The sequence below is a fragment of the Esox lucius genome, chromosome 7 (assembly GCF_011004845.1).
Source record: "Esox lucius isolate fEsoLuc1 chromosome 7, fEsoLuc1.pri, whole genome shotgun sequence".
In the NCBI taxonomy this organism is placed as follows: domain Eukaryota; kingdom Metazoa; phylum Chordata; class Actinopteri; order Esociformes; family Esocidae; genus Esox; species Esox lucius.
Window position 1 is genome coordinate 35,545,923 of NC_047575.1, and position 14,030 is coordinate 35,559,952.

Here is a 14,030-nt window from a genome sequence, read left to right on the forward strand (position 1 = left end):
TACTGTAGCGGGATAAAACAATGCTGACATGACAATATTGTTTTTTTTTTTTTACAAACAATTATGTTTTATGATTAACCTGCAGCTTTAAATGTAATTTTTTATGTCTTAGAAATAAAGGCACCCAGCTATAATTATTCTTTATTTCCCCCATTGATTTAAATTCTCTTTTACTTAATGTCTTCCCAAGGGTTAACATTGACCACACGGGGCGGTATAACGGCAATGAATGTGGTGGATGTTGCTAGATAAGACATTTTGGAGGGATGGTTGAAAAATGGCTGCAGTAGCTACAGTACTTGCTACCGAAGTTAAGAGCTAGCAGCTAGTTAGTTCCAATTTCTGTAGGAGTAAAACGTGGTTTTCCTAGGAGGAAAGGAAAAGTTATATGAGGAACTGATTTATAATCGGGTAATGTAGCTACCAAATGAAATGGGTAGTTAGCTGTATGCAACGTGGCTTCATACCTCTTGAAATCTGCCTGTGTCAAAATCTCATACAGGTCACAGAAACGATAAATGGAAAATGCAGAGGGCTGTGTCGAGTTACCCCTTTGCGCCGTCTGTTAAAGTGAAACTGCTAAATGCTGGGTTTCATTCTGCTGCAGACCTGTGTGATTTGCGACCTCTTCAACTCAGTAAAGGTAGCCAACCAGTCACTTATTGTTGATGTTTTTTGGTTTGTTCGATTACAGTACGTTATAATTCACGACATTAAGGGGGTGACATTTCTGCATTACCCACAGCTTAACTCCGCTCACTTTATTTCCCAATGTCTCAATGTTTGTTATCTCTTTCCTTTAAGCTTGTGTTTCTTGGCCCAATCAAAAATCAGCACCTAAGCCCTACATCCTATGTACTTGTAGAGATTTGAGATGGTTTGTCAAGTGTAAGTAATCTGGGAATATCTCCAATTTGCGCTCAGATAGGCTAGATGTAAGATCAGTATATTACTCATACCGACCAAATAATCTCATATCTCCACAAGTGCTTAGTGTATTGGGCTTTGAGGTCGATTTGGAATATGGCCATTGTCCTGTTCAGCCATCTGTTTGTTGTTGTAGAGGCTGGCATCTCCCAGGAGGAGGCAGTAGAGGTGCTACAGGCTGTGAGGTGTGAGCCTGGCCAGGAGAGGGCAGCAGCAAGCCAGCTGACAGCTCTGGAGCTTCTGGAAAGAGAGCAGGAGCTGGGCTCCATTGTCACTTTCTGCTCAGCACTAGACACTGCCCTGGGAGGGGGTTTGCCCGTGGGAAAAACCACTGAAGTCTGTGGGGCACCGGGTGTGGGGAAGACACAGCTGTGGTAAGCACAGGTGACTCTACTGTGGAAGAGTCAGTCAAATGAATCTCATGTTTAATAAAATACCATCATGACAACAACAAAAAACTCTGTTCCTCAGTATCCAGTTGGCAGTAGATGCACAGATCCCAGTGTGTTTTGGGGGGCTGGGAGGCAAGTCTCTATACATAGACACGGAGGGCAGCTTCCTAGTCCAGAGGGCCGTGGACATAGCCCAGGCAGCCGTGGAGCACTGTGGGCTTCTAGCAGAGGATGCAGGTGAATAATTAGAGCAGGACAGTGAAACTAAAACAAGGGAAACTAAACTTTTATATCTCACTTGTGGGATTATTTAGAACTGATTTGTGAAACAATTTTAAAATGGAATGAATTTCTTCCACTGCACATCACTTCATTGGTATACACATGTAATACCTGCATGCTAGCCTAAAACTGATGAGATAGTATTGTTCAGTAATACTGGTCCGAGCATCCAACCACTGGTTGGTTGTTTCTTCATGTTTTAATCACTATGCTATGTGTGGACCACAAAATACACAGTATTGAAGGTTTGATTGTAATATTCAAGCCTTTTTGAGACATTTTGTATTTAACTGTCTGATGTATTATTTCATATTTCTTCTCTAGAGCAGCAGGAGTCCTTGAAGGAGTTCACTGTAGAAACAGTCCTCTCTAACCTCTTCCTTGTCCGTTGTCATGACTACGTGGAGCTGTTGGCGGAGACTTATCTCCTGGCTGACTTCCTTGCTCATCACCCTGAGGTACCAGTCCCACCCAGTACTGTTACTGATCATCCCAAATCACCCAACCTATTAAATCCAGAGGGGTGGTTTCTAACTTCTACTTCCATTCTGGGTTGCTCTCACTTCCATTTAAACTGCAGTTCATTTGAAAAAAATAATCTTAAAGGAATTTCTTAAATGAACTGCTTGTAGAAAGTGATGCCACTATTTCTGTTTAAGCTAAAGTAAAATAGAATAGCTTGTCTAAAATAGTTTAAAGCCTTTTATCTGAGTGTTTATTGTTTAATGCCCTTTATTTGAGTGTTTTATTTGTTCTGAAAAACAATATGTAACATTTCAGTAGACAGAAAGAAACAAAAATTAAAATTGACCAAATATTCTGTTTTTAAAACAATTCAGTATTTAGTGTTGCTTTAAAATCCCAAACTGAAATAATTAGCTTTGGTAGACTTTCTTTGAGGTTGAGGCACTGAGGTGGGCAGTCAAATCCTATGATTGCTTCATCTCCAGACTTCCACACTGTTAGGTCTAAGATGTCTTTCTAGAGTGTTTGGGCTCATTATTGTGCGGAAAGGAGTTTTTGTCAATCGTTCAAAGATGGCTTCTTGTAAGATTACTCTTATGGTAAAAATGTGAATTTGGTGCCAGGTGACTGGATATCTCACAAGATAACAATTACCTTTTAGATAACACAGTCATTTCTTGTTACCTTTTATTAATGTTTATTTATATACATTCAAATATATACAGTTTTTCTAGTAAATATACTCTTGCTGCCCTGATACAGTTGTGCTCATAAGTTTGCATACCCTGGCAGAAATGTTGGCATTGATTTTGAAAATGTGACTGATCATGCATAAAAACAATTTATTATCACATAGTTGACTGGCTCCTTTTTAAATCATAATGATAACAGAAATGACCCAAATGGGCCTAATCAAATGTTTACATAGCCTTGAAAGTTTGCCCTTGTTACAGGCCTTAAAATGGCAATTAAAGGTGAATTTCCCACACCTGTGGCTTTTTGAATTGCTATTAGGGTCTGTGAATAAATAGTCAATGAGTTTGTTAGCTCTCACGTGGATGCACTGAGTAGGCTAGAGACTGAGCCATGGGGAGCAGAAAATAACTGTCAAAAGACCTGCGTAACAAGGTAATGGAACTTTGTAAAGATGGAAAAGGATATAAAAAGCTATCCAAAGCCTAGCAAATGCCAGTCAGTACTGTTCAATCACTTATTAATTTGCTTCTGACTTTACTTTGGCCTTTGTGTTGATCCCATCCAGATCCGCTTGGTGGTGATTGACAGCATAGCCTTCCCGTTTCGCCATGACTTTGATGACCTTTCCCAGAGAACCCGCCTCCTAAACGGCCTGGCCCAGCAGCTTATTCAGATGGCCACCAATCACAATGTTGCGGTATGACCTGTGACTGTAGTCCACCTATGTCTGGTGTCGGAGGGCTGAGGCACTACACGTTTTGCACATTTCTAATTAATCCGTCCTGTCTTCTTAAGCCTTCTTCTAATGATAACCCAGTTTTCGTGGCCTAGTAAAAACACACTTAATCGGGAACAACAACCAAAAATATTCCAGTGATAACCGCATTCCACCATCCTCTTCGGTTGACCTGTTCGCTCTTGCTCATGATGATACTGTACTGGAAGTAAGCCCTCCTTCCAAAGCCAACAGAAGCCAGGCATGCTTTATACCTCTCTGTCCTAAAGATTAATGACCTCCAATGTCCGATCCCCATTTGGATCTCCATCCAGACTGAGTCGTCTCATTCCAGCAGATAAAATGGCTCATATTAGTTTAATGCTGATTAAAGCGGTCAGGTAGATGTTGGGTTCTAAATGGGAGGGCCACTCTGCTGGGATGGTCCTGCATAGTATTTAATCAGCAAAAGAGTTATCTTAAGAGCCATGGAGCAAATTCACTTTGTTCTTGTAATTTGTTGGGTGGCGGCACTCAGGCAACCCTTGGAGGACACAAAAACAACATAGCCAGTGGACAGGGCAACCTGTTCCAGTATTAGCCCCAGAAGGGCTCATGTAATGTTCCTTGTCATAAATTAGTAACTGGTTATTAGTGAAGTTAGCCACTTGTTATCATTGACTTTTTGAATTCATCATAATATTAATAATATATTCATTTGTAGAGTGCATTTTCCACGCTCAATGAACATGTAAAACAACAAAATCACCTATGAGAAGGCTGGTGTGACCAGATTACAATGTGCTCGCCAGGGACTAGTTTCCTGGAGGTTTGCGTGTGTGTTTGTGTGTTACCCTGGTGAGGCTTAAAGGTGGAATGGAAGATTTGTACATTTGGTCCTGTACTAAGGTTTAATGAAAATGTCGTTTAAAAAAAAAAAAAAAAAGTTTTAATTTCATAATTATTTTACCAGGCGAGCCAATTGAGAACCAATTCTAAATTGCATCAACAACTTGGCCAAAGGCATGACAGTCTACACAACACACTGAGTATTGAAAATGAATTATATTCACTGAAAATGAATTATATTCAATGTCTGAATACACTGTATTCACATACATTAATAGGCTTGTCATACATTATACAGTACCTCCGACCCCTTCACTTTCTCCACATATTGTGTTATAGACAATACCCCATAATGACACGGTGAAAACATGTCTCTAGAAATATGTGCCAATATTTAAAATAAAAGAATGGGAATAGCTTATGCACCTTTTTTCAGTACTTTGTAGAAGCGATCTGACCTTAGGTATGCATCATCATATAGGTATGTACCATCTATGCACACCTGGATTTGGGATGTTTCTTCCATTCTTCCTAGTGGATTCCTTGGATTTCAGAAGGATGTCTGTCTTCTTTTACACAGTGCTGAGGTGACAAGTGCCATGTGGTCACATTAGTTCAGGTCAACCAAGGTCAGCTCACTGATGGCCACTCTAGAGGAACCGACAAGTTTTATATATGGCAGTTCCAATACCTTTTACAGAATTCTTGTACGTCTGTACAGGTCAACCAGTAATGATCCTCTGATTATGGGGAGTTGTTGTTCTTCTCTGCTGTAGAGAGGAAGTATGAATCTGATGTAGGCCCACAAGCAGTTCTTTTTCTCTATGTCTACCAGTACTTAAGTCCACAAAACATATTGCATTAGTGTACATAAAGTCCACATAATCACCTAGTCTAAATGCCATTCTGTTTTCATCTCTGTGTGATAAACACCTTACTGTTTTCGCCTCCTGCGAAACAAAGTAGGTGCTGTTCTCCAACTCATTTTTGCTCAGAACACCCACTGCATCACTTTTACTGAACAACACTTTTAAACATTTCTTTTTTCTTAGAGGGAAATTATTGACAAAAGATACTGTTTATTGCCTTTTGTCTTATTTTTGCCTCTGTCATGTTTCTGACGAACCGTGTTTCCTTTGGATAAACAAGTTTTCTTCTTGTTTAGGTAATTCTTACCAATCAGATGACTACAAAAGTTTGGAATGGCCACTCAAAGCTTGTTCCTGCCTTAGGTGAGGACAGCAGTCTCTGCAGAGCTACAGAAATCCGACCTACCATTACATTAACCATAAAATCATTTAACCTAATCATTAGGGCCAACTTTTGCAATTCAGCCAGTAATAAACTCATCCCAAATTCAAACCCAACTAATTTACCAGACCACCATTTGCTTTAGCCTGTCTGTGAATTTCTTATGAATATGTTTGTGTGTGTCTGTGCAAAGTAAATGATATTTAAGTGTAAGTGCATTGATGATGCCTGGGGTTAGGCCATTGTAGACCTGGTTGACACTTTGTGTGTGTCTTTGCTCTTGTCACTGTGCAGGTGAGAGCTGGGGTCATGCTGCTACTCAGAGACTCATCCTGCACTGGGAGGGCACAAACAGGTACCCCATATTGTCCTAACACTCCTATACATGAATGGTCTCTGGAAGAAAGCCCACATGCTATCACAAAGGGAAATGATCCAGTCTTGGAACATGGAGACGGTAGCACAATGGGCACTTACTTTCCAGGCTTGCCTGGCTGGCGTAAGCCTGCGTTTGAGTGAGCGTCACTTTACAAATGGAGCCTGTCTGCCTTTTGTTGCCTGTCCTTTCTCACTACAATGGCTTCTGCATGCCCATCAATCACTGGAGAAAACCTTAATTGGATACACTACACGTCTCTATAAAACACAAGGTCTCTTGTTTGCCCCGCAGCTTGTAATTTATTTTCACTCGCGTAAGTGGCAGCACTCATTTGCTAACCTGTTTAGCCAATAAATGATAAACAAGATGAGGCCCGAGAGATAGAAAGACGGAAAGGAATAGTAGCAGTTGAAAATCTGAATGGATGTTCTAGAGGAATGGCTGTCATTACGAGGTGTTGACATATGTCTTGCCCTTGTGAAAGACTGCAGCTCCCCATATGTTTTTCCTCCTAGACTGGCATCCCTATACAAGTCACCCAGCCAAACGGAGGCCACAGTACGCTACCAGATCACCGTAAGTACACAACATCCTCAACCAGCATCCCTGTCTCCTTGTCCTTCAGGATCAGTGTGAGTAGAAAATATTGGATAGTCTACTTTCACTATATTGGTCTTAACATATCATGTTCTTTTCAAAACGTTGAAGTTGAGACACATGGTAGTTCTGGGTTTTCTGGGATTGTCCGGTGGTCTGGGCCTCTGCGGCTTTACTGCTGTATTGAGGTTTGGAATCTGACCTACTGCTTTTTCATGAGTTTTTTATACGATGGAGAAATGATAAATCCGTTTTATTTCTAAAGCGGTGCCATCGTTGTTGACCAATCACAGTTTTAAAACAATTTTAATGTACAGTGCCAAATGTGTGACATTTGGTAATTTTCCATTGGCTGTCTGAATGTTCTATTCTGTGTAAAAGCATAGACAAAGGGCTCTATGCAAATGTTTCCAGTTGATGGCACTAGAACAGCCAATGATGTGGTCAAACCAATTTCTCTGGGTTCAAGCAATAGCTTGAGATTGAGTAGCCTTGTCATCCTATAAAGTAATTAAGTGTTTCAAGGGTAACACCGAAAAGTTATGACTCAAGAAATGAATAGTGTATATACACAGTTAGGTCCGGAAATATTTGGACGCTGACACAAGTTTTATTTTGTCTGTTTACCAAAATATATTCAAGTTACAGTTAAATAATGAAAATGGACTTAATGCAGTCTCTCCGCTTTCATTTGAGTGTATTTACATCCAAATTGGAGTAAGGGTTTAGGAATTACAGCTCTTTAATATGCAGCCCCGTCTTTTTCAAGGAACCAAAAGTAATTGACTCAAACAATTGACTCAAAAGCTGTTTCATGGACAAGTGTGGGCTATTCCTTCGTTGTTTATGAATCAATTAAGCAGGTAAAAGGTCTGGGCAGGTATGGCATCATTTGAAAGCTGTTGCAGTGAACCCACAACATGCGGTCAAAGGAGCTCTCAATGCTAGTGAAACAGGCCATCCTTAAGCTGTAAAAAAAAAAAAAGGAGTGGCCAAATCAACAGTCTGGTACATTCTGAGAAAAAACAATGCACTGGTGAGCTCTGATACACAAAAAGGCCTGGACGTCCACAGAAGACAACAGTGGTAGATGATCGTTGGATCTTTTCCATGGTAAAGAAAAACCACTTCACAACATCCAGCCAAGTGAATAACACTCTCCAGGAGGTAGGCATATCATTATCCAAGTCTACCATAAAGAGAGAACTTCACAAGAACAAATACAGAGGGTTCACCACAAGGTGCAAACCATTCATAAGCCTCAAAAATAGAAAGGCCAGAATCAGATTCAGCCAAATTCAGTGAAGTTGATTGGACGGTGCTTCACTTTACAGATGGACAATCACCCAAAACATACTGGGAAAGCAACCCAGAAGTTTAAGGCAAATAAGTGGATATTCTGCAATGACCGAGTCAATCGCATGATCTCAGCCCGATCAAGCATGCATTTCACTTGCTGAAGACAAGACTCACAAACAAACAACAAATGAAGACAGTTGCCGTAGCATCACAAAGGAGGAAACCTAGTGTTTGGTTATGTCCATGCATTCCAGACTTCAAGCAGTCATTGCATGCCAAGGATTCTCGACAAAGTATTAAAAATGAACATTTTATTTATGATTGTGTTCATTTGCCCAATTACTTTTAAGGCCCTGAAATAAGGGGGACTGTGTATGAAAGTGATTGCAATTCCTAAATGTTTTATGTGATCATTTTGAATTAAATCTCCAAGTCTGCACTTCAGTTGCATCTTGGTTGTTTCATTTCAAATCCTTTGCGGTGGCGTACAGAGCCAAAATGATGAAAATTGTGTCATTGTCCAAATATTTCCAGACCTAACTGTATTTTATTAAAACTTTTGAAATGGGTTTCCAGTACGTCTGGTGTAGCTTTCTAAGTTTGGACCACACATTCCCCTGGCAATAAGGGTGCCCTGGTTTGGCCGTCTGTCACACATACCTGTCTCCTAGATTCTGCTTCAGACGGTCCCTGTATAAAACCTTTTTTTTTTTGTGTTGAGTATAATTTGTCTACATTTTCTTTGGCTATATCACATTTGGGTTATTTACTGTATTTGGGACTAATTCACCACCTCAAGAAGCCTGCTAGTTTGTTAGTTAGCCCTGTAATTTGTATCTAACATTAAATGTGATGGACAGGCCTATGTCTCACTTACATGAATGGCCTTATTTATTTTTATGTAAGGTTTAAGGCCTTAATTTCTGACCGGAGTTGTTTTATGTTGTTCAAGCCATGGATCATTTTGCAATTCGATTTGGAATTTTACGATGTATGTAGATATGCCTTTAGTAAAATAGAAAATGTCACTATGATAGGGCAATCTGAAAAAGACTGGAATTGTGAACCATGTTTTATAGATTGGGATGTCACTCACATCCTGTCTCAGGAAATAGACGCATGATTCAATTCCAACCCGAAAGCTGTAAACTTTCTCTTCTACAGTAACAGTGATGGCTTTCAACTGTTCCTTTATCCTTGCAATTATATTTTAAAATAGTGAGAGAAACTGCTCTGCTTCTAAGAAGAAAGCAGGAACTCCGTATTCATACAGCCATCTTGAGACATCCACCCTTGATCGGTGATCAGCAAAACCATAACGCCTATAAGAAAATGATTGTTGATGCAGTGATAAAGCAATCCCAAATGTAATCATCTGCTGTTTTTTAAGAATGTCATTTTAGTCTGATTTTACAAGATGTTTTAATGTTATTTGTATTTAGACTACAAGGGCTTTTAAGTTCAAATAATTTAACTTTTTCAAACTTTCAAATGACCTGTTTGTAATAAATGCCTATTTCCAGTATATCAGTTTACATGTCATATCAGAGCATAAAAAAAGTACCTACTTTGGAATCTGTCCAGTCAGCTGTGTCATGTTTCATGAAAGCAGCCATTTATCAGGCCCTGTGTGGAAGTAATCATGGTCAAGCTCTGCCCAATGGGTGTTGATCTTTCATGTAATGCCAAATAAAGCCACTATGGTGAAGGTTTTGGCTCCTTTTAGCCTCCGTTGGCTTTGTGCCAGAGTATCCTACATTATCTTATATTGCAATCATGTGGAAAGAAAGTCAGGTCCACTTGGAGTCAATTATAACACTATTCACATGCTGTATTGACAAGACCGTTGCAAAACTGCACATTCATAATCTGCCTAGTTGGTGGCTTGCTCTAAAAATGGCAATATTGTCCTGCCAACTTTGAGCTGAGTGGAGGAATACGTTCAGACTTGTAGAGCGATCCAAGGTATTGCACCCCATAATGGAATGTAACAACCACATAGAACACAACTTACGTTTAATCTTTAACAATGCCTTAACTTGTTTGATGTTACTCCTGTGCTTTCAAATACATAATTGTATATACAGAGCCTTGCAAATATATTCAGACCCCTGACCACTTAACTCATTAGTTTATTTCAAATGGGCCGTTCTGGTAGATGTTTTTTTTTTTTTTTTTTAAATAGAAACTCAAAATCTGTTGTTGTATGGGGACATTAGTTGGACAACAGTTGTGGACTGCAATTTTGAAATAGTGCCACAGACTCTCAATGGTGTAGTTTAGGATTTAGACTGGGCCACTTTAGGAGATGCACATTTTTGTTATTGAGCCACTCCAATATTCACATTGTCCTTGGGATCCTTGTCCTGCAAGATTTCTTAAAATGTTTTACATTTAATTTTTTTAAGTTTTTGTAACCAGTATTTCCCTGTATTTAGCTGGGTTACTTTAATTATTTCTGGAACACTCCAGGTGTGCTTTCAGATTGTACTTTTTGAGTTATAGCTTCTTTCCTATCACTCTCCCACACAGGCCAGTGTTATTCAGAGCTTTTGGATTTACTGACTGGTGCACCATTAGTTTGCTCTTTCAAAGTGATTGTTGGCCTGTATGTGGCATTTCTTGTTCCTGTTTGCACTGTGAGTTTTGAGGGCCGGTCTTTTCTTGGCAGTGCCTGGGTGGTGTAATGCAATTTCCACTTTCTCATTGTTGATTCAACTGTGCTCACTTATTTATCCAAATGCTTGGATATTATTTTATACTCTTTTCCTAATCAATGCATTTGTATTAATTTATCTCTAACTTCTATTGAATTCTCTTTGATCTTAATTTTCCTCAACAATAATACTTTACAAGTAGGGGTTTTATCCATAAAATGTGACAGCAACTTCAATGGTTCAAAGATTAAGGCCAATAGTAAAGTAACTGGTTCTTTGTTAGGGCCATTTCTTTAATTTGTGTGAACTGAGAGCTTCCACTGTACAGTGGTTGGATACATATTTCAGTTCCATTTTTTATTCCAAATGTTACCCCAACATAAAACCAGTGTCAACATACAATAATTGATTTTAAGTTTTTGTCAAACATTATAAGATTAATTAATTAATTTGAGATTTCTGGTCAGGGATCTGAATAGTTTTCAATGCAAAAAAAAAATCTGTTTATGTTTTCTACACTGTATTTTGCAAGTGCTACACCACCTAAGACAATTGAACTAAACAGTCAGTAATTTGTGTGGTGCAAAACTGAAGCAATTTGCTTTGATAGACTGATTTGAAATTGTTTAGTCCTGTGGTAAATTCCTCTTGCAGGATTTGCCATAATTCTTCTGTTTACTTTGCCTTTTTTTTTTTTTGTACTTTCTATATCCAAATGATCCCACACTGCCTTAAATATATTGAGGTCGGGCCGATCTGATTCTGTGATTTTTCCATCTGCAGACATTCACTCCAAGTTTGTCATAATCGTCTTTGCAATGTCTAGGATCTTTATCATTCTGAAGGACAGTTTATGACAGTAATATAAGGCCATTTCTTGTGCGACTTCTTACTGTTGAAGCATGCACGTCAATGGATTTCCTTCTTTCTATCAAGGAAGTGAACTTAGTGTTGTTAGATGCAGTCGGGTTCTGAGGTCTTGTACAGTGTTTTCTATCCTCAACTTACCCAGTTTCTTTACATTTCTTTGTCATTACTTCTAGCCATCTCACAAGATATAAATTACCCTTTGGACAACGCAAGACATCCAAGACAATTAGCTTTAGACTTTTTTTTGTGTGTTTTTATAATAATCAAATATTGCCAAGAAATTAGCTTTAAAGATGTTGGGCCTTATTTTGTTCTTACCCTCAGGCTCAAGGCTTTCGGGATGTACCCCACTCAAACCAACCAAAGGCTTCAGTTGACCCCACTGTGAGCCAATCGGGAAGCATGAGCAAGCGGCCCCGGATGGAAGAGGTCTAATCTGCAAGAATTTAGGAAGACCTGGTGCTAGATCATGAATGAGAAACAGTTTTTTAGAAGGTAATATACTTGTGAACAAAAACCCAGTAAATATGGTACTCTGCTTCTAAGTACTTGGCTCAACACAATGTAAAATATTACACTTTTAGTTTTTTAATATAATATTTGCCAATCAAAATAGCTGCCCTGTAATTACTGTATTTCACAGATTGCTTGTTTTTGTATTGTATTCAATGAAGAATTAAACTTTTTGATTTGCTGTAATATATATCTGAAAGACTGAACAATTTGTGTTTTGGTGGTGTACATTAGAAAATGTTTTTTGTGTATGTGTACTGTTTATCTTCACACTTCAGACACCATTGCAACAACATAGCCACTAGCCACTTCCTCAAAATAGTTCCCTGTTTATAACCTGCACCGTGTATAAACCGTTATTATTATTTATTATTATTATAATATAAACCATTAATTTTATAGCTTTGTGTGTATACAAACCCGTGTAATAACTGCACCCATAAATCAACCGCATTTGTGCTGAGGTGTAAGACTTGCACGTACATTGTACATCTCTACGCCATCAAGCAATCAACTGTGAAAAAGTTTGCCGGTGGAAATGGTTGCAAAAATGTTAACTTGAGTATTCATGTAGCCGCGGTTTATGAACGTGAAATTATGGTAGTCTAAAGTTCTGTCATTTAGACATTTTTGGAAAGTAGGTTTTTGTTGGCTCTCTGCAATCAGGCATTTTCCCAATGTCTCTAAAAACAGCTGCCATTAAGCCTCTATTAAAAACACTGGATGCATCTATATTGAAGAACTATAGACCTGTATCAAATCTCCCTTTTATGGCCAAGATCATTGAGAACATTCTCTTCAATTAACTCAGCAATTTAGTGACCTCAAGCGGTCTCTTAGACAAATTTCAGTCAGGCTTATGACCTCACCACAGTACTGTAACGGCTCTGATTAAAGTTTTAAATGATTTACAGCTGTATACTGATTTGGATAATATAACTGTTCTGATTCTATTAGATCTCAGTGCAGCATTTGCCACTAGATCATAGAACACTTCTAGACCGGATGGAAAATTGGATAGGACTCTCTGGGATAGTCCTTAGTTGGTTCAGATATTATCTAGATGGCCAGAGTTACTTTGTCATCATTGGCAATCACAAACCTGATAGGGTGACATGCGGAATTCCCCAGCGATCAGTTCTCTGATCACTTTTGTTCAATCTCTATATGCTACCTCTGGGCCAAATTCTACAGAACAACAACATGAACTACCATAGCTATGCAGATGATACTCAAATATATATGGCTGTCAAACTGTATGACAATAGAATCACTGTGTCACTGTATAGAGCACATAAATTCCTGGATGAACCAACATTTTCTACAATTAACCCAATATAAAACAGAGATTATTGTGTTTCGCTACAAAAATAAGAGAACTAGTATTAGTAAAGGGCTGGATTCTCTGGCAATGAAAACCAGGGACCAAGTGCGTAATCTTGGTGTTCTGATGGACTCACACTTCTCTTTTCACATGCCTGTGACTGAGTGCTTAAAATTAACCAAACTGTTAGCCTTACTGCTTTTATAGCTTCCTCATGGAATCTACTATAGAATCAACCAGTTATGTTTTTATTGTTCTATTTCTATTTTCTCATTTTATGTTTTTCTCATTATGATGTTTTATTGTTTTTATTCTAGTATTTGTTTTTATAGTTTTGTGATTTTATATTTCTCTTTTTCTTTGTAAAGCACACTTAATTGCTTCTATGTATGAATTGTGCTATATAAATAAACTTGTTTGCTTGCTAGTCACATATTTACAACTGGCTAAGGTATTGTATGCTGTATTTCTTCAGTAAAAAATGCTCATGGGAACTAGTAGGCCTACACCAATGTAGACTATTGAGTCCCCTTTTACAATCTATTTTGAGTATGTATCTGTCTGGGACTGTTTAATAGCAAGTTATTTTGCCCACAAGATGTTAACGAATGGGATGTTTTATCATCTGTTTGTATTAATAACCTATTAATTTCACCCCATGGCCTTTTTCACTGGGATCTTAACCCATTTGTTCTTGAATAGCATAACTTGGAACAAGCTTGTGCTCTTCTAAGAAATACCTCTTTAGTATAGTTCGCTATTTTGGCTTTGTTACAACCCCAGATTCCAACCTCATATAATTCAATAGACATGC

The 14,030-nt window shown here is 38.5% G+C and overlaps 1 protein-coding gene across 2 annotated transcripts; it reads left to right on the forward strand.

Annotated features, from left to right (window-relative positions):
- Positions 1–235: 235 nt before the first annotated feature.
- On the forward strand, positions 236–12,228 carry rad51c (RAD51 paralog C). 2 transcript variants are annotated; one of them, XM_010870903.4, is made up of 10 exons: positions 236–411; positions 503–643; positions 1,064–1,301; positions 1,399–1,556; positions 1,926–2,059; positions 3,328–3,459; positions 5,492–5,558; positions 5,872–5,932; positions 6,472–6,532; positions 11,704–12,228. In XM_010870903.4, the coding sequence occupies exons 2-10, from the start codon at positions 526–528 to the stop codon at positions 11,812–11,814; spliced, it is 1,080 nt and encodes a 359-aa protein (XP_010869205.1). In that variant the 5' UTR covers positions 236–411; positions 503–525; the 3' UTR covers positions 11,815–12,228. The 2 variants fall into 2 exon arrangements, with proteins under 2 accessions (XP_010869205.1, XP_010869204.1); XM_010870902.4 differs by having other exon boundaries at positions 236–643.
- The last annotated feature ends 1,802 nt before the right edge of the window (positions 12,229–14,030 follow it).